This window comes from Cydia pomonella, chromosome 12, assembly GCF_033807575.1.
Source record: "Cydia pomonella isolate Wapato2018A chromosome 12, ilCydPomo1, whole genome shotgun sequence".
Lineage (NCBI taxonomy): Eukaryota > Metazoa > Arthropoda > Insecta > Lepidoptera > Tortricidae > Cydia > Cydia pomonella.
In genome coordinates this window covers 16,836,427-16,857,878 of record NC_084714.1, presented here as the reverse complement: position 1 = coordinate 16,857,878, position 21,452 = coordinate 16,836,427, and the positions used below count along the sequence as shown (strand labels likewise).

Genomic DNA, 21,452 nt, shown 5'->3' with positions numbered 1-21,452 from the left:
CCACCGAAAATTGAACGAGATCTAGTAAGTAGTTTTTTTTTTATACGTCATAAATGGCACGGAACCATAGACATACAATATAACGGCACGGAACCCTTCATGGGCGAACCCGACTCGCACTTGGCCGCTTTTATTTATGTACGTCATAAATGGTGCGGAACCCTTCATGGGTGATTCCGACTCGCATTTGGCCGCTTTTTTTAAACCCTAATTTATATAACCTATAACGCTATCTCATTGTGCTCTCAGCTTAAATCTGTGAAGCCATTTTACTATGCTCAATGGACAAAATATCATAAGTGCAAAGTTGACCAAAATTAGGGTAAAACAAATTAAATGGTTATAAAAAATAAACTTATTTCTTACTCAAAAGAGTATAAACATTTAATATAATAACACATTAAAATATGATACAAATGTATTAACAATAGCTTTTCCTGAGTGAAGAGTTGAAGACACTAAACCTGGTGATCAAACTAAGAACAGTGCTTTAATAAACACATTCACTGGATTGTATTTACCGTTAGCTATCACAACACTATACATACAAAATATATGGGACTGACAAAGCCATCTAGTCAAACTATTATATACAGGCCTTGAATTATTATTTTACATGGGCACGCACTATCATGTTGATATTAATGATTGATGACTGTTTAACAAAACTCGTACAAATTCTTCAAAATACACAAAAGGCGGATCCACACAGAGTGTACATACGCGCGAGGCAATTTCCTCACGCACAAATCGGCCAGTGTAGACGTGCCTCGGCCGAGGCTCGGTTTGTGCGTGAGGTAACCTAACCTTAACCAAACCTAAGATTTTACGTCAGAGGATATGTGATTCGGTATTTATAATAAAATGCTTTTCACAGAACTAACAACATATTGCAGCAAACATAATACTACATCTTGAGGTATTGTTTCACTTCAAAGTACAACTATTTCTAGTTATAGGTTTTAACCATCACAGGAGCCATCAAGCCAGCCATCTTTCCACCTCTCATGCACTTTGCTGCAGTCAAAAGTTGGTTTACCAAGTTTCTCATTCACTGTGTTGTGTCGCTCACACAGCCATTGTGCTAGAGCGTTTCTTGATTCTGTCTGTGGAGGATTTTCTTTTAAACTGAAAAATTAAACATTGTGTTAAATCAGCCAACTTATCTATGTTTGTCTGCAGGAGAAAACTATTAAGTATCTCCTCATGATAAAATATCCCACAGTATATGAAATTTAATGAATTCTAGGAAAGTTCTAATCGAACATTTCTAACACCTGAACATGAATGAACTTTTGAAATTGGATGAGTAAACTTTTGTTAAATCATATCTTGCTACAGATGATCATAATTTGTAGTGGATTTTCCTATTCTGATGTGTAAGAGAAAAAAATACTCACTCTTCTCTAAAGTCTATGGCACATGGCTCACAAGGATAAAACTGGGAGAAGATATTGAAGAACTGTGTCATAGATTTGGCCTGAGCCTTTGTGGGCTTTTCCGGGTAGTAGGAGGCCATGGAATGGAGAAAGCCCCATGTTGCCTGCCCAAGCTCTTCCTTGTCTAACGGGCAGTCCTTCCGGGGTGGCTTAGAAGAAGGTTCCTGGACAAAAATATGTGGAATAAATATATTGATACACTTGTGGTGGATTAAAGTCTTCATAAGATAAGATAATTATTATAAAAGAGAAAGGTAATTCATAATAAAAAATCATACTTTATAGTGGAACAGATTAGTAAAGTGTACTTGAGAGTAGTTCTTTGGAGAATCAATAATCCCTTTTTTAAATGCAAGTCACATAAAATAATATTCTAAATTAGAACAAAGTTGCTCTTAGATATTATTATATCAGGCAGAAAACTAAACTGAACTTTCATATCTTAAAAACTATCGTATTTTAAATAAGTTACACTATTTTTTATAAAAAGAAAAAGTGTATTATGCAAGCTTGCTCTGTTTATTTGTAATAGAATTTACGAGAAACTTCGAAGATTCGAAGTTAATCATAACCTAATCTTACCTTTTTCGGAGCACCAGGTTTCGGTGGCTTCTGCGACTTGGCCCATGATTTAAAATCGGAACACGCCCGACAAGGCTTCTCTTCCTCATCAGAGCCGTGGCCCGACATATCGGGTTGCAGCCACGATCCAAGAATCTAGCTCGTGCAAAGATAACGACTGTTGTGCAACACCAAGTTCAGAGTTTTAAAATAAATATCACTTTACTATTGAACCCATTGAATTTATACCTGTAAATACGTATAATCGAATGCAATCAGAGATTTACGTATGAGTCTAAATAAAAATATATCGCCGGCATATTATCATCACCATGAGCGCTGATCTGATTGTCAAGTGTCAATGTCACACGAAACGTCAAAATAAAGTCACGTGTTTTTTCTTCAAGTACTAATTGACTTTAAAATTAGCCAAGCTTATACATATAAGATTTTGTAAGTATTGCACCCGGAGCATGTATAATCTGGTAAACACAACTTGTCAGAATTAGGAAAAATTAAACTCGCCCCTTTTTTTGGAGGTTAGTACTAGCACCCAAAAAAAATTACGATAGTGCGTAAGACAAAGACAATATGATTCTCTCTATCTATCTTTGAAATGAGACAGTCCTATAGTCCTGTCTCATTAAGGTTAGTCCAGACGGGAAAATTCATGAGCTGAGTAACTTTCTCAAAGAAGCCAGTATTCCAATTATTTCCAATCATTTATTTTTATCTGATAAGGCCCCTACGAGCGTGTACACTTGGTTACATATTGATTAGTGTTTAGTATACATTTGGTATACATCTGCTACTAAACGCGAGTGCTATCTCGGATGATCGATATTCGAACTTTTTACGAAAAATAAAAAAATATTTTAAATGTACTTTTTGTGTTTCTGAATTATTCCCTAGCCACCGGTGGTTCCGGGATAAGCAATTTGTTTATGCCCCACCATCATCAGTCGGGTGAATGTGTTTATAAACTCATATGTTATCATTGTGTACTAAAAACTTATGCATGAATTAAAGGCTATTACTATTACTGTAGGTGGAGGATAGGAAGGAATAAAAATGAAAACCATTAATAACATAATATTTATTTATTCCAAATAAAATAATTTACTTAGGTACACATATTTCCTGCATTAGCCAATAGCTAAAATACATTGTGAGCTGGACTAGCAGTAATAAAATTGCATAAATTTGTCAATTAAGTATAAACAATAAGGCATAACTTATTAACTAGAAGTACTTTCACAGGCGGCTACAATTTCTGAAACAAATGAAAAAGTCTAAGTTAAGAAAAAAATGTAGGAATTATAGAATATCCGTATTTACAATTTTGCATTTAGTTTAACATTGCTTAAGCAATTAAAAACTAATACTTTTATGTTTGTGGTAGCCCTTATTATAAAAAATTAATAAACTTAAAAAAAACAATGTCATATAAAAAAAAACCCCTTTCAATTGGTCAGGGTTAGCCTTGTTAATAACTATACCAAATTTAAAATCGATAGGGTAAGTATAGTTTGGCGGGACACTCTCATTACAAACATAGACAGAGTTCACTCTGTCATATTACTGTCTTTGTCTTACACTAGTGCTGGCACTCAAAAGTAATGCATGAGTAAAGAGTCTGTGCGGAAAGGGAAGAGTCGTAGAATGTATTGGTTCCCATATATTCCACGACTCTTCCGTTTCCGCACAGTCTAGTTTTCTTTAGAGTTAATTACATCCACAATTTACCAGGACCCGATTTCGAAGAATATTTTTCCGTTTCACTAAATATCAGCACATCGTTTACAATATTTTTAATGTAAAATAATGGTTCATATGCAAAAATATCAAACATTGTACATTATTGGCAATTAAAGACAAAGTATTTTTTATATTTTCCGTGAAACGAAAACGATTATCAGGCCCGAAATCGGGAAGTGTGGATGTAATTGGCGCTTTTGTTCTTATTTATTGTCAAATTTCCCAGACTTATAGTTCCTGAGATATTTACGCCTAAATACGCACGAGCGCTTTCACGGGCGTTAAGAAAGGGTTTGAATTACACAAATGGATACCCGTGTATTTATTCACACGATATATCGGTGGCGGTTTTATAACGTGTGTTGTTGAATTCAATTCAACTTTCAGCGTACTACTAAAACTACCTCGTGAAGCATTAGATATGGGGTCCTCCATAAATTACATCACACGAATTTCATGATTTTTTTGACCCCCCCCCCCCCCCCTCCTTATTGTCACGCCTGGTCACATTTCCCCTATGACATCTCTGTCACTCACTGTCAACAACGGCCATCAGCGCGGTGACGGCCGGCGAGCCGGGCAGCTCCGCGACGAAATCGCGTCCGTCGTCGCAGCAGCGCGCCAGCACCGGGTCGAGGGGCAACGCGCCCAGGAGGGGTACTGCTTGCTCGAGGCACATTTGTGCCGCCCCTCCGGTTGTTGCTGGGAAGATCTCGCTGCGTGTCTACAAGATAATAATGAGGTTAAACGTAGAGATCAACGCAAATGAATTAAGAAAAGATATACTCGTTGTCACTAGAAAAAGGTGTGAAATTAAAATTTTCTATAAAAATTCAACTCCTCGCGCCTTATTTTTATTAAATTTGCGGCCTTTTTCTACTGACAAAAAAGATGTACCAGAGTATATATCGTAATGGAATTATATCCGATTATACATATCCTGATTATTACCATTTATTCTCTCCTGCTTTCCTCTGTCCTGTGATACCTGTTTGTATCCCCAGTATTCCATGCTAATAACGGGACGTGTGCTCAGCTCTTTTAAGGTGTGTATGTGTATGTATACCTAGTTCGCGCACAAATACTACAGCTTACAAAATATAGACATGTATCTGGCCGCGGGGAACACCCTCCTGTTTCACCTCGTGCGCGAACTGTACATATTTTGAGTTCCAGAAATTAAGACGAAAAGTCGTCGTCCAGCCCCGAAACCGCCATACAAACGTAGTCCCCATTTTCCTCTCTGGATATTATCATTATTGAAAATATTTTTACACAATTTGATTTGTTTTAATGGTAGTTACGCGCGACCGTTTGATTTTTTTTTGTTTTTTTTTTTTTAATTGAATTGAAGAGTTATGAGCATTTAAAATTTTGTATGAAACCTGTTTTTCTCTCCTAACTTTTATAATAATGAAATAAACGAAAAAAAAAACAGACGAACTATGATTAAAATAAATAAATTTCTATAAAAATATTTTCCATAATGTCAATATCCAGGGAGGAAAATGAGGACTACTTTGTATGGAGAATCGATCCTCCTCTTTCCTCTTAAGAACCTAAAGATCTGAACCAGATGTTGAAATTAATTAATGTAGCTTACCTTGCAATTGGGACAAATAAATAGCGACATATTCTCTACCACACCCAGCACTCTCGCGTTTAGTTTCTTGCAGAACTGCAGTTCTTTACGCACGTCGAGAAGCGCGGTTTCCTGCGGCGTGGTCACGACCAGCGCGCCGGTCAGGCCCGCGCCGGCCAGGTACTGCGCGGCGGAGAGGTGCTCATCTGATGTGCCTGTGAGCATTGCTGGGTTAGGCTTTGGCCGGTTGACTCTCTCGCTGCAAAGCGACATAGACCGCGGACCAGGGGGCCTACCCCTAATCTTTCTCTTTTAATCTTACTAAGATGTCTCTGACAGCCGAAATGCCTGCAATTGATGAACTTCGATTTTCGCGGTTATAGCCCAGAAGCATTTATTGTTATTCATCGCGGCTTTCCACTTATGTCCGCAAAGTATGCTTAAAGCGTAATCTGTTTATTGAAACGATTTTGTTATAACTATCATAAAAAGGTAAAGCATGTTTATGCCACCAGCTGACGTTCTTTCCATTGCGATACAACCGGCTAAAGATTTTCTTAATTCACAATAGCATCTAAACTATCACCTGACTAAGTATCAAACGGGAGGCGATGACAATTTTTTTACGTGTTTTGGTGGCTACCATACTCAGCCCACCAACGGAGCGGCAGCTGACATCCACGGGGGTTCATCATACATAGCCATTAACCACTATACGATTTATCGCCCGAGAGGCGATTGGTCATGGGAATCTGTTCCTGGAATGCGGTCTAACACATTTTATGGGAATAAGACGTACCAGTAATATTTTTATAGATGGTGACGCTGCATGTACGCATCATACGACATCAATTAAATACCTTATACGATGCGTACGTAGTTAGGTAGGTTTTCCCAGACTTCATTATTAATTTAAAGTTAGACTAAAAACACATAAAGCCTTTAAATTGACAACTAGGTAATCGATCAAACAATATTGACGACCGGTTTGGCCTAGTGGGTAGTGACCCTGCCTACGAAGCTGATGGTCCCGGTTTCAAATCCTGGTAAGGGCATTTATTCGTGTGATGAGCATGGATATTTGTTCCTGAGTCATGGGTGTTTTCTATGTATTTAAGTATTTAAAAATATTTATATATTACATATCGTTGTCTAAGTACCCTCAATACAAGCCTTATTGAGCTTACTGTGGGACTTAGTCAATTTGTGTAATAATGTGCTATAATATTTATTTATTATTTTATGACCAGGTTATGGTCAAATAAATGTTTTAACTCGGCAGGTTTTTAAGATAAAAAAAAGTAGCCTTACCGTGATCTAACCGCAACGTATCTTACTTTCTATAAATCTCGTTCGCACTAATATGCCAGTACGAGCGAGATGCGTGCAAACACGTAAAAACTTAAAAAGGCTATTGCTTAACATTAATTCGATACCCTAGCTCACAATCGTACTAATTACGCGAAAAATATTTGTTGTAATTAATACTGTAGTACACAGACATAAAGTCTAAATTACAACCAATTTTTCCACGTAATAAGTACGATTGTGAATTAGGGTATCGAAATGACAACCACTTACCGGGAGGCGTATCAATTAATAGGTAGTCTAGTTCTCCCCAATCTACTTCGCTGAGGAACTGCTTGATCATTCCTGCAATGAACAGAATGTTATAAGATTTTTTTTACTTAATGTATTGTATAGCAAGTACTTACTTAAAAAAAAAAACAAGATTTAAAAAAAGTTTTAGGAAACTATTCAAGTGCTCCACTGTAATAATGGTGAGTTACGGTCGTTTAAGGTCTTAAGCTAATTATGTAGGTACCTAGGTACTTCATTATGAATGCTATTAAACGTGCAATGCAAAGAAAATCCTGTACGATTTAAAAATTAAAGTCAGTGGTTGTACTGCGCCCATCACGGCCACGGAAGATTTTGCTTAGAGTATGTAGGACCTTATTACGTTGCAATAAGAATTAGCATTAATAGAATTGGTTAAATTAGCAAGCGAATTAGACGCTTAGGCCGTTCATTAATTGCCGGCATCTAATGAAATGGCTGAAGAACAACCAAGCAAGTCATTGAGCGCAACGTTTCACGAGATGCTGAACGCTATTTTCAAAGGGCTGAGTTTCCATACGCCAAGTTATTAGACTTAGACTGATTCTAGTTCTATTAACTAGCGGCCTAGGCATCAAATTTATAGCCGTCGTTTACTAAAAGCCTAGGCGTTTTATTACCTGGCTAATGTAACCAAATGGCTGCGGCATAGACACTATAATAAAGAAATGAGAGATTATTGCGTTACCGTACCATTCTTCTTCGGTCCTCTCCAAATCACTGCGTCGTCGGGGCTGCCCAGTAGGAAGCCGATGGACATCAGAGACAAATTGTCCGTTACATACTGAAACAATTAAACATTTCCAATTACCATTACTTTTGGTGGCATTATTACTCTAAAATCTATTGTTATACATGATAATAGAGACAGCGCTACATGCAATGCTCTTTGTCCTGCTAACGGCGGTATAGTGGAAATGACGTAGGTATAAGAAGGTGATTTAAGGCTCCGGCACACTATCCGGAATCGCACTGAACATTCAACGCGACGTCGCATCACATCTTCATAGTATGATTCTGGTCATAGAAAATAATACAATTTGCCGGCCAGTCTTCTCATACAACTATTCCCTGTGACCCTGCCTATGAAGCCGATGGTCCCGGGTTCAAATCCTGGTAAGGGCATTTATTCGTGTGATGAGCATGGATATTTGTTCCTGAGTCATGGGTGTTTTCTATGTATTTAAGTATTTATAAATATTTATATATTATATATATCGTTGCCTAAGTACCCTCAACACAAGCCTTATTGAGCTTACTGTGGGACTTAGTCAATTTGTGTAATAATGTCCTATAATATTTATTTATTTTATTTTAATTATCAAAGTAAAATAACTAAATGTCAGATGTCGTAACGGTGTCGTAACAAGCCATGGCCTAGTGAGTAGTGTGAAGCGAATGGTCTCGGGTTCGAATCCCGGTGGGCATTTATTTATATTTATTTGATTTCAATCAACACGCGTCACATCGCGTTTTAACAATGTGTTTCGGTATTTAATGTGTCTCAGAAACAGAACCTTGTGTGATAGTTCTTCAGTAACTTTTTTCAGCCTGAACTTAGTCTCTAATTATAATTAAGTTTAAAATTCTACAAAAGTGCCTCACCACAGGCGACCAGCCGGAGCCCGAGTTGTGCACTTGCTCGCCGCTCACGCCGAGAACGCGGGGCTGCGACGGCCCGCAGATGTCCGCGTCCAGAATTCCCACCTAGATACATTGACATCGATAATTATTATGCTATCCAAGTACAGTGCTCAAACACGAAAACCGTGAGCTCGTGGCCTGAGAAAGCGGGTAGGGCTGATATCCGCTACATATATCTGGCGCAGGCAAGCGCGGTGTCATTTTTGCTTCTTCGGACCTCGTTTTAGAAATATAAAGATGACGTACGTAATAGCAGTATCAATGGGAATTGGTGGGATGTTGATGGGAACGGCTGGATCAACATCTGTATCAATTTAATGGTCTGAGTCAATGTTGGCAACTTGTAGCAATTTATAAAAATAGTAGTAAATCCTGTTATCAGCTGCTCTTAATTTGTTCAATCAATAATGCAATAAAGCCAAACGATAGGCAACATAACCAAGATAACAACTTACAAATACTTAAACCGATAACCGTAATCCGTAACCAATGTAAACTCATAAAAAAAAACAATTACTTCAGTTAAATTCAATTAAACAACATGTCAATTTCTTAAACCTAGTTTTAATCTTTAATATTTTATTAACTATGTAGTACGACACGAAGGACTTATTCCTTAATCTTAAATTCTAATATATTTTATTAGATATATACCTACATCAAAATCAGCGAGAACGATTTTTGGCAATCAAATCTCAGGAATTGGCGTAGGCAATAATAGTATTTACGAAAGCAAATGTCTGACCTTTATCCAGAAAAACAGGTTATTTTTGGAGAGCGAATAATACCTAAATATCAGACCTTATATACCCTTATACACCTTTCGTTCTTAAGTCTATAGACCAAAACCACCTCGACTAGATTAAAAGTTACAGGCCTTACCTACGGCTAAGGATAACAAATGTTTTCTCTTCTTTTCTAAGATAAATAAGTACACATAAATCATGACCTGAAATGTGTACCTATAACCGTATATAACCGTGTATATAAATACATATGATAAATATATCAGCGGCCGATCGTAAGATCAGGAATATCGTAATGTTCCTGTGTAATGTTTTAACGGTAGCCACATTAAACCAATAGATAATAGGTAGGATAGGTTTGTTAAGTTGCTTCAGATTCCCAAAGGGCAAACTGTCCAGAAATAAACGGGGCTCCGTCGACTCTGGGAACAAGACGAGACAAAGATTTACACGTTTCACTACATGCCTAGGAATTTCGTGATCTGCCTGATCTTATGATTGGCTGATGACATGTATATCTCTAATACGTAAGGCCTTCATATATACATAGATTTAACATTACCGACGAAACAATAACAAAATGGATGGTAAATAATTACATAATCGCTTCCTCCCTAATCCTAATCATACTCTGCTAAATATAATCGATAAATACACAGTATAAACACACCGCTAATCCTATCTATAATAGGCACATACCTATGTAAATGTTTGATGAGTAAAGTGATCGTTAGCTAGCAATTACTGGGCCACCTTGAGCCTCAGCCTTTTATAACATCATACATGCATACATACATATAATCACGCCTATTTCCCGGAGGGATAGGCAGAGAGCACGGATTTCCACTTGCTACGATCCTGACATACCTCTTTCGCTTCCTTCACTTTCATGACATTCCTCATACACGCTCGTCGGTGTAGGGTGCTCCTGGCCTTTCTTCAGGATTTTCCCGATTTGATCAGAGAAAGTCCGCCGAGGTCTACCCCTTCCAGCTCCCTCTACTCCATCTCCCTTATAAACTCTCTACGTTAACCTTCTTTGACTCATTCTTTCCACGTGTCCAGATCATCTCAATTTTTGTCACTACATCTTCGTTAAGTCCACACTTTTCCCTTATCACACTGTTCCTAATTCTATCTTGTAATTGTACACCACACACAGTGGAAATGAGAGCGTAGAGAAGTCTCAACGCTCTCATTTCCACTGCATTCACTTGAATCTAATACCTCTTCTGCCAACTTTCGCTACCATACATAAGTGTAGGCACCAACACCCTTCTATAACATCAATTAACATGAAAGCCATTTGGAATCTCATAATAATAGTCATAATCTTACAACTTCTGAAATAAAAGAAAAAATACCAAATCACCACCGTGAGACTAGAATTTCGTAGCCCTGGAATAACAGTCTCATCATCATCTCAGCTGAAAGATGTCCACTGCTGGACAAGGATCTCTACAATTAACCGTTATTCGCTGCCCTTAACCAACGGTTTCCCGCGACTTTAACCAGATCGTCGGTCCATCTAGTCGTGGTCGAGAACCTTACTGCCCCATTGGCCATCGGTTCTGCGAGCAATGTGGCCCGCCCACTGTCGCGACAACTTAGGTTCTACTGCAAAATAACAGTCTACCACTCTTCATGCTCTCTAATGTTCTATTTAATAGAATATTATGTTATATACCTATCGAACCAGGATGCAAAATATCGCATGTTTATTTGCTCGGCGCGGCATCCTTCTCTACAAAGAGTACAACGCCTTGCATTACCATAGGCTCGAAACAATCATATGCACGGTTACACATCCAAAACTAAACAGTCACAAGCACCAATAAACTTGATAAGTTCATACGCCTTTTTAAAGCCACGACGCCACAGCGAGGCGTACAATTTATGGGTATTGATTTTGGAACGTATGCCAGTTAGCTAAGGCTCAAATTTGTTAAACTATTTTTATATTATGGCTAAGTTTGACCTATATCCGCGGTGCCTGCTGGTGCCAGTACGAAGGTTGTAGGTTGCGAATTCTTCGTTTTCCACTTTCTGCACTTGGGATCAATAGACGTGAAAAATTTGTGCGTTAGGATATAAAAGTGAGGGGGTGACTTGTGTATAGATGGAATTTGGAAACTCGCATGAGAGAAGATCGAGGTATAACAGGGTAAGATAATTATGTTTTTTTTTATGTGCTTGTAGTAGTTAGTAACTGTACACAAATCAAGTTAAAAGTCCTACTAACCTTGCAACAAATCGCATTTGATATTTCGCAATGTATAATTGAGGCTTTACTTAGCTGGCAATGTATCTAAAATCGCATGCGATTAGTTGCATGCTCTGTAGAGGCCTTGAGACACGATTTTACAGGTATTTATTTGTAAGAATTTGAAAAATCGTGTTTGGTATCTAGAGTTACACATAGGAACCAACATACATAGACTGATAAACAGAATACCCTGCTTTACGTCGCACAGTCGAATAAAAAAAGGAAATTTCCACAAAATATATCTAAATAAATACTATTACGTACTTTGATAAACTACTTTAGATATTGACCCTACATGAGATGACCTACGTTTATACGAGGTCACAGTTTCAATTCACAAATATAATCAGAATTAGTTGCAACGAAATAATGCACCTATATAAAACCAATTAGCATTATTAAAAAAAAAATTGGCCAAGTGCGAGTCGGATTCGCACAGGAAGGGTGCCGTACCATTATCTATAAAAACGGTCACCCATCCAAGTAATGACCCCGCCCGACGTTGCTTAACTTCGGTGATTGGATGAGAACCCCGAGATTGGAAAGAATTATTTATTTTATTCGGTTTTTAGTATTTGTTGTTATAGCGGCAACAGAAATACATAATCTGTAGAAATTTCAACTGGCTAACTACATTTCATGAGATACAGCCTGGTGACAGACGGACGGACGGACGGACGGACAGCGGAGTCTCAGTAATAGGGTCCTGTTTGACCCTTTGGGTACGGAACCCTAAAAAAACAATTAGAGGAATCCTTACAAGTGGAATTGGAACCCAGCTTTTGCAAGGATTCACTTAATTGAAATAGGGTTATTGTAATGCTCATTGTGAACTATAGGTATAGTTAGCAACAGAAATTACTTAGTAGGCAAACATGGTGTATTTAGACATTTTGAACACCTGCCAGGCTTAGGCGCGTAACTACTGACTGCTACGCAGTATCCTGAGGCATTTTCAAAATTTTAAAATATTATTTCTTTAAGTATGCCCAGCATCAATAAGCACTTTTGATTTACGTTTATTTTAGCTATTGGGCGCTTTTTACAAGCTTTTATTTAACTTGCCCTGTTAGTATGTATGGGACAAATCTTGCAAGTAAAATTTGACCCACTCCCCGGTTTCTGATGAAAGTTGGGTGGCAATGCAATATTATGGTACCATCAAGCTGATCTGATGATGGAGACAGGAGGTAGCCATAGGAACTCTTGTGATAAAACAACGCAACCTAATTGTGTTTAGGGTTTTTAGAATTGTCTCGATGAGTATTAGTTGCCCGTGGAAAAAAATCGGCCAAGTGCGAGTAGGACTCGCACAGGAAGGGTTCCGTACCATTATCTATAAAAACGGTCACCCATCCAAGTACTGACCCCGCCCGACGTTGCTTAACTTCGGTGATTGGATGAGAACCTCGAGATTGGAAAGAAATATTTATTTTATTCTGTTTTTAGTATTTGTTGTTATAGCGGCAACAGAAATACATAATCTGTAGAAATTTCAACTGGCTAACTATTACAGTTCATGAGATACAGCTTGGTGACAGACAGACGGACGGACGGACAGACGGACGGACTGATAGCGGAGTCTCAGTAATAGGGTACCGTTTGACCCTTTGGGTACGGAACCCTAAAAAGTACAGTCAGCGATAAAAGCTTGTACCAAAAATGAATTTTTTGCCAAAAACTATTATTACTTTATCATGGTGGACGACTGCATACATTCTCATACATTTTGGTCCCGTCGTCGTGACGATAAAATCGTGTCGTTACTGTAGAAAACACGATAAAGTATAAAAGCGGCCATTATTACTATTATTAGGTATAATAAATAATTGTAATCAATGAAATACGATGATTATAGGTACAGTAAAAATATATATTTCTACCGTGCATCATTGCTTCTGTTGCATGAAAGGTGTTGTTGCTAATTAAATTTTGCTCAATATTTTTTTTCTTGTTATATTATATTTATCTATAGGAAACTATGCTGCCGATATTTGTAACATTTATACATGTGTACAAATGGGAAACAAATTAAAACATACGAGTCAGTAGCCGGGTCCACACAGAGCGAGCATACGCTCGAGGCAATCTCCTCGCGCACAAACCGGCCGGTGTACGCGTTCCTCGGACGAGCCGGCGCGCGCGTTTTCCTCGCCTGAGTGTGCCGCCTCGGCCAAGTCACGTGTACACTGGCCGGTTTGTGAGCGAGGAGATTGCCTCGCACGTCTGCTCACTCTGTGTAGTCTGGCCTACTCACAATATCATACAACTTATTGCAACACACTATTTCACAACGAGTTCAAAGACCACAATCCGAGAAGCAATTAAAACAGACCATTGTATATGTAAATATCCACAATTGACTCCCATCTTGATGCTATAGTTAGAGATATACTGTGTCCTAATTAAAATAATATGGACAAAAGACGAAAACAGGATATCTTTGGCAGACGGCGTAAATGTAATGTGAATGGTTTAATTTTTCAGGTCAGACGGTCCCTAACAAAAAAAAAAACTTACTCACGGACGAAGGGTTCCGTACCATTATCTATATATGCCTAGATCAAAACCTACATTTTCAAACTGCTGTCAGTAAATTCTGCCTAAGCCTGGATGTTAATATGTGAGACTTACATTAATATCCGGGTTCTTGGCAGCCAAAGCATGTCCTAGTAAGGAAGTGACTGTGCTCTTCCCAACACCTCCCTTGCCGGAGAGGATGAGGATCTTGTGTTTCACTTTAGAGAGGCGCTCCTTGATTATCTCTATTGCTGGATCAGGGGCTGACGCTGCACCTGTTTAGAGAAGAACATGTGTGAACTGATGCAGCCTAAAGGGTGGGTCCATGTGTTACAAATCATAGTATTGTTACTAAAGCTATAGGCAAAACATTGTATCTACTGATACATGCCTCATAATGTATATACAGTTTACACAAATAAAGTCTCAAGTCACCACCAACCAACATTTGAGAGGCAAAAGTATGAAAAAAGAGGGCTGTGAAAATAATGCTCTATGCTTCACGACAATAAACAAAATCATGAAATCCGACCTTATACACTTTTAGTATCTCGGAAACTAAAAATTATAGAAATACCAGTCAGTTTGTTAGAAAGATAATTTACTGTTTATTATTCTTATGTTAAAATGTAATTTTAGTTGAAGTTACGGAATTCGACTCGAGAAATATAAACACTGAGTTTATTATAACCAAGAATATTCATCAATCGAAAATATCATTGAATTGAAATTGATTTCTATACTTACCAGACGCACAAATGTTTTGGTTGGGACATCCAGCGCACGCCGAAGCTTTGCCGGCGTCCTCACTGCCGGTGCCAGGGCAATCTAATTACCAAATATTATTATTGTGTATGAAATTTAAAACTTGTGGTTACCAAGCTACATAACTTAACACTCACGCTGGGGTGCGTTATCCGGGACGCCGCTCATGATAATGTTTGTCTTATAACATCGACGCAGACGATGTTTAATCGATATATGCTACATATAACACAAATTAATATAAAGATGAAGCTGTAATCTGTAGGAAGGAACACCGTGATATCGCGATAAGGGAGTTGTCAAACAGTCAATGACAGCTGATTGACATTTCCACTGCTGTGTTGGTAGCCTGTGTTTCGTTTTGTTATTGCAGTATTTTAAAACTTGGATGGCAACAATGAATTCCAAACGCACTAAATTCCTCTAAAAAGAGATAAAATAAACTCTAAAATTGTAATTTCATTATATATTCTTCTTTTATTAATTAATTTAACCGTATTAAGAACGACCTATTTTGTTTTCCATAAACGATCGTCTTTTGATATTTATACAAAAAAATGTGTGATGTGACAGAATGACGTTTCTTTTGAAGTTGCCTACCTTGATTAAATTAAATGTCGTGTTTTTTTCAAATTTGAAAATCTTCCTAAAATTTTTTAACAATTTATTACAAATCTCAAAGCAAAATTCATTAAAATGGCGAAGGAAGTGACAATGTGCTCGGTAAAACCTATGATAATTTACTCATATTATTGATAGGAAATACTTACTACGACTGAAAATAAATAATGTTTTCACACACCTCTCTTTGCAGCAACTTCAACAATGGAACCCCACGAAGGAGACTGCGGGGGCACCGATGGCGCCGCCGCAGGTTGGGTACTGCTTCCATAGTCCAAAAAAGCACCCTTGGAGGCCCATCATGGGCTACGAGGAGATCGAAGTCACTCCAATGTAAGTTGAGTAAAGTCTATTCTACTCACAAGACGTGAATAGAATGGATGCCTACCTATAAGTACTGCGGATCGCAAGGCGGCATGGGAGAGAAAGGTGCTACACGGCGATTCTAAAAGGCCCTCACAGGATACCTCAGGAGTTGTAGGCGTCCGCCTGATGAGGCGGGCCGTATGCCTGTTTGCCACCGTCGTGGTATTAATAAAAGTATTAAAAATAAAGGCGGAAACCTACATTTGTGTTATGATGCATTTACTGCGCAAATACTCATGTTGAATCTATCTGAAATAGATTCAAAGCTGTAGCTCAAATTCAAATATGGCGAAGTGAATTACGAGATTTACACGCCACGTGGCGATCCCACGAAAATTGCACAGAACTTGTCGAGATTAATTAAAATAATTCCGTCATCGTGTTACGTTAATATTTTTTCAGGCCTTCCCAACCCATAACCAACACGATGGTCGATCCATGCTACACTCCAGCAGGCATGGCAGCCGAACCCCTCCGGTTTCCTAACCTGGTTACTGGCTTTGACCGGAGCCCCGAGCACGCGGCCCGAGCGGCTCTTTACACAAGATACACGCAGTACGAGTGGAACCAGAACAGCATCAAGAACTATAATGAGTCTGACGCAAAGAGGAACTTCTCGGAGCGCGTGAGGAGTGATATCATGAGGATGCTCAGGTGAGGTGGAGGAGCCGGTATTGAATAGTTTAGCTGTTTTAGAGTTGCACATTTTAGCAAACCACAATAATCATTACTTTGATTTTGAAATATATTGAAAGATGTGACATGACGCTTCACCGAATTGGTCAATTGGAGATTAAATAAACGATAAAAAATGAGTTGTTTTCTTTTTCCTAATTATAAAACAAAGTGATGCATCAAAACTTCAAACAGTTAAATTTGACATTTCATATTTTTTAGGGAAACTGATGAAATCGGCTCACAGGGTCAAAGAGACTCAGGTAGGAGGATTGGGGAGCGAATAACCGACACAACCTTTTGGCGGAACGAGGTGAGCTCGCGTAGATTGCTATGTACCAAGCAGCTATTGATAAAATCGGTACTATGCTGCTATAGGTAATTTGCCTTTCCTTCCTTTCAAGACCATGGGTGTTTACAGGTTTCAATAGAGATGGAGCGGTTGGTGTCAACATGCGAGAAGCTAAACGACACTCGGAGGCAATTGGAACGCGCCATCGCCGGAATCGAGGGACCACTGCATATCGTACAGGAGTGCCTGTACCACCGCGAAAAGCGCCAAGGTACGTCAGGACCTATCATAATACCTATGTACGTACATGTGAGTTAGTAACTTACAAAACTACTGTGTTGACGCAGCAGTTGGTTTGGTTAGGTTAGATCTCTTATAAGATTATCACGGATGTTACTATGTAAGCATATACCTGTATATATGTTACGGAGAGATAGAGATACAGTAGCATAAAATTAAATGATGCTACTTACCATTTTTGTTACCATGTACAATGTAAGTATACAAGTAGTTTACTTATTGTCCTCACAGGGTTGGAGCAAGTACATGACAACGTAGAACAGTCACTGCTCAAGGAGGTGGGCATCCTACGAGAATGCCAGGACAAATTCCGCAATATGCTTGAGAAGGTATTGGACACTTCACTTAAAACACCAGTAGATGATTAAGATGATACATAAATGTTTGGAGTTTAAAATTGCAGCTGCTTTGTTGAATGGTTCTTGTCACCGTCAAAAATTACGGAATACATTTTCGGCCTTGTCGATTTTACCAATTGATCTGGACTTAGTTGAAAAATAATACCTATATTGTTATATTGACATATAACATAACCCCCTCACTGTTAAAGACGGTCCTAAATCTTGTTGTTAATGTTGAGCAGGTGCGCGCACAATCCAAGAACTGCCGCGCCACGCAACACGAGCTTGAAACCGACATGAGGAACAAGGAATACGCTCTCGGTATTGACTCCATGTGCCATCAGCTCAACAACTTTTCCAAGGTAACCTAGCTCTATAGGTACCTACTACCTACTTTTACTTATGTTGCACAGGGCGTTACTTTTCTCTGGAGGTTGTTTTTTGTGTGCTTGCCAGGTCCGAATTTCAAGACCTAGGGCACTTGCACTAGGTATGGCTAAGAATTTAGAAGGGCCCCTTTTCCATCTCAAAACCATTGCTAGGTTGCCTGTGCCCCTAGTCCCCTAGGCCCGGGGCTTGAGTGCCTAGGCGGAAATTCGGCCCTGATGCTTATGTTAATTGGAAAATACTTGGAATTTCAAGTTTCAAATAAAAAACAGTACATATACAAAAAAAAAACATATCAAAAAATACTTCATAAAATTATTTGATTTGATCCCTAGTCGAGTATACGAAATACTTATTAGAGTAAAATCACCTCTGTAGAGTCTGTGGTGACCATCTGGTAGTTTGTAATTCCACTGCAAAATTAACAAGTTCAACACGGCCATCCTGTAAGACGTCCTCGTGTTTTGTCCAGCAACAAAAAAAATTTAGCCAATACATTAACTTATTGCTGTTTGACTGCAGGGCTTACAATTCTACGCGGGTATCGAGCGCTACGACCCCACGGTGTGCGACACGGCGCGCTGGGCCGCGGCGAGCGCGGCCACGCTGCAGCGCTCACAGTCCGAGCGAGCTAAAGCTACCCAGATGCTTTCAGGTAAGCGACAGCCTAACTAGTCGAATTGAAGGTCCAGTAGGATCGTGTTCTTCTCTCACTCTCATTAAGCATAAGCTTGAGCGAGATGATGTGCGTGCTCGGGACCGCGGATATCATGTTTTTGAATTTCAATTTGTTGTAAGTTTTAACAAAAAAAAGTAATCGTAATATACATTACATTGATAATATTTCACGGAGAGGAGCATCATATATATTGGGAGAATTAATCATCTACGTCCTCCTCTCTTGAAAGGCTGCTTGCAATGAACGCTTGGGGCGCACCCAGAGTTTAAAATAAATGAAGAGTCACTTAATCAAAATATTTCTATTTGTATTATCTACAGACACGGATAACCTAATCAACGTGTCGGCGACGGAGATCTGGGATCAATGGAGCAACACCAACAGCGCGTTCACGCGCCGCATTGCCGAGACTATTGAGATCAAGAACAAGCTGCAACTCCATCTCCACAAGGTTTAATGTCAAATCAATCTATCTCTTTCTTATTTGCTTCATACTTTTATCCTCCACTAGGGTGCGCGGAGAGCTCGAAAGCTCCTGGATACCTTATTGGGATCATCTCATCCCACCCTATTCATCCTTAAGGCAACGGGGTATGGCTACGAGTATCTTGATTTAAAGAATGAAGGAGTGGAACGTTCTTAAGACGATATGGGTCCGGTATCTATTACGTTTTCCCCTCGATCTCCAATCCGTCATTTATTCTTCACTTTAGCACCCAAGCACCCATTGCATAATCTGTCTCTATTCTCAGGTGCAACAAGAAATCTTCGACATCGAGAAGACTCTAGAGCTTCTGAACAAGGCTATAGAGGACAAGTTGCAACCGATGCGCGTCGCACATACGCGTTTGCAGGCGCGTACCAACCGTCCGCATCTCGAGAAATGCCGCGACGAGGCACAGGACAGGTATGGTGGTCCCTGGAAGCACCTAAAGTGCTCCCCGCATTACAGCAAAACAGTCTTTCGTTGACTTTTATCGTCATAGGTACTTATTTACTTCCGAACAGTCAGTGGTCCGAAAACATGTTTTCCTTTGAGAGTGGTCACTTATTAGTACACTGAAAGGTTAAGAAGCACGAAGTACTGGTATAAACTATCTTCTTGGTCCTGTGAGCCTCCTCAGCTTTGAGATAGAGTTGTACGATGCCTCTGATTAAGGCTATAGAAGACAAGCTGCAACAGGGACACGTCGCGCACCCTCTCACAGCCTGTTTGACACAGGTGCTCGTTGTAAAATACTCTTAGTTGTTGCTTTGGTTGGTACGATATTCGTGGTCTTAAATTTTAACGCCACCAACAACAGTTCTCAAGTAACACTTTCTTCATTACAGACTCGTAAAAGAAGTGTGTGACCTCCAAGAAACCATGGAGACTCTTCGCTCCAAGATCGCCACGGCGGAGGGCACCCACCAGACCCTGCTCGGCGTCCGCGCCGGGCTGGAGGCCGACCTGCGCAACAAGAGCGCCACTCTCTTCATCGACCGCGATCAGTGTATGGGACTGCGACGAGGATATCCCGTCACTGCCGCCATCAAGTCCTAAGGCGACCTTTACATTGGTCCAGTGTGCGAGCGGGACATTGCTATATACGTGCATAGTGCTGTCTCGCTCACACAACGGAGCGCCATGTGGGTAGCGTCTTAGTTCTAGCACCATCGCATTGTCTTGTACTTACGGATCTCTTTTACTTAGTAAAGGATCTACCGTTGGTTTGGGTTGTTATAAATTATGAGTAAATGTGTAATAAAAATGCGGTACTTTCATTTTCTCAGAGCCCAAGGGACTAAGGGAAGAAAAACTTGGTTATTCCCACTAGTTACCAAAAAGTTGTTACCAGTGAAAAAATCCCTCCTTTAATTATTTATTTTAAGATTATTATAATGTTTACCCAGGTATTGGCTGTTGTATTTATAATGTTTTTATGTATTTTTAACACGCTTTTATTAGGTCGACCTGTATGTAACTATGTATTGGAATCTAAGGTAACTAATTTAACCTTCTTCCAAGGATCGTAGCGTCATGAAAATTGGCAGCTGTATGTAGTTCTGATGACATAATACAATAATATGGTACTGTCGAACTGATCTGATGATGGAGCCGGAAGATATGAACTGGAACTTCATGGTGGAACATCGTATCATAGCTGTGTTTGAATTTGTTAGAAAAGTCTTGTAATGAACTTTGACCACGATTAGGTTTCAAGGTCTGATGATAAAGCCGGAAGATAGGCACTGGCATTCCATTATGGAATATCGTATGATAGTCGTGTTTGCACTTGTGAGAAACGTCACGTAATGGACTTTGAACACGATCAGGTTCTTTTTACGTGCATTTATAAAAGCGTGTTTTTCTAGTGTTTCTTAAACTATTAATTTATTCATGTCACTATATGACTGACAAGTAAAACTCACTAATTACCACCACAAATTAATAGCCATAATGAAACATATTAATACTGACATAAGGTTGATTTTTGTTTAATATTTTTTTAGTAATAAGTTAGTTTTGCTCGTCATCTGACGAATTATGATGTTACTATAAATGTTGTATTGACTTGTAAGAGCCCTTGTGCCCTACTTGCAGAATAAATTTTTGAATTTTGAATACCACCAAACCAAGTTGGCCAAAACCCGTATAAGTATATGGTGGTATCCTTAAAAAAAAAACACTGTACATCACTGGACTTAGTCTACGCCAATGGCGCCACTGTGTTACATTGTCCAGTGTTTCCTTTAGTGCCTTCAACTAGTTTCAGACTTCGATTTTACTAGGTCAGAACTTACTACGGAAAACCCGATAACTATAACATTTCTGAATGTGAAATATTGAACAAAGATTCTTTCTATGTTTTTTCGTTTCTTTTCATTTTAACCAACTAAAAGTCACAAA

The 21,452-nt window shown here is 39.0% G+C and overlaps 3 protein-coding genes across 4 annotated transcripts; 1 reads left to right on the top strand and 2 right to left on the bottom strand.

Annotated features, from left to right (window-relative positions):
• Positions 1-355: 355 nt before the first annotated feature.
• LOC133523744 (FAD-linked sulfhydryl oxidase ALR) lies at positions 356-2,365 on the bottom strand. The gene is made up of 3 exons (XM_061859446.1): positions 2,022-2,365; positions 1,401-1,603; positions 356-1,128 (listed from the first exon to the last, which is right to left on the bottom strand). Exons 1-3 carry the CDS (start codon positions 2,127-2,129, stop codon positions 963-965), a joined length of 477 nt encoding a protein of 158 aa, XP_061715430.1. The 5' UTR covers positions 2,130-2,365; the 3' UTR covers positions 356-962.
• Positions 2,366-3,085: 720 nt separating this feature from the next.
• LOC133523742 (cytosolic Fe-S cluster assembly factor Nubp1 homolog) lies at positions 3,086-15,231 on the bottom strand. Its single transcript, XM_061859443.1, has 9 exons — positions 15,039-15,231; positions 14,884-14,964; positions 14,251-14,411; positions 8,566-8,667; positions 7,654-7,744; positions 6,922-6,993; positions 5,362-5,555; positions 4,296-4,482; positions 3,086-3,273 (listed from the first exon to the last, which is right to left on the bottom strand). Exons 1-9 carry the CDS (start codon positions 15,067-15,069, stop codon positions 3,239-3,241), a joined length of 954 nt encoding a protein of 317 aa, XP_061715427.1. The 5' UTR covers positions 15,070-15,231; the 3' UTR covers positions 3,086-3,238.
• LOC133523740 (tektin-3-like) lies at positions 11,372-20,313 on the top strand. 2 transcript variants are annotated; one of them, XM_061859435.1, is made up of 11 exons: positions 11,372-11,514; positions 15,716-15,855; positions 16,291-16,542; positions 16,786-16,876; positions 16,985-17,126; positions 17,387-17,484; positions 17,739-17,858; positions 18,406-18,538; positions 18,883-19,013; positions 19,315-19,469; positions 19,895-20,313. In XM_061859435.1, the coding sequence occupies exons 1-11, from the start codon at positions 11,470-11,472 to the stop codon at positions 20,103-20,105; spliced, it is 1,518 nt and encodes a 505-aa protein (XP_061715419.1). In that variant the 5' UTR covers positions 11,372-11,469; the 3' UTR covers positions 20,106-20,313. The 2 variants fall into 2 exon arrangements, with proteins under 2 accessions (XP_061715419.1, XP_061715420.1); XM_061859436.1 differs by lacking the exon at positions 11,372-11,514 and adding an exon at positions 15,474-15,624.
• Positions 20,314-21,452: the final 1,139 nt, after the last annotated feature.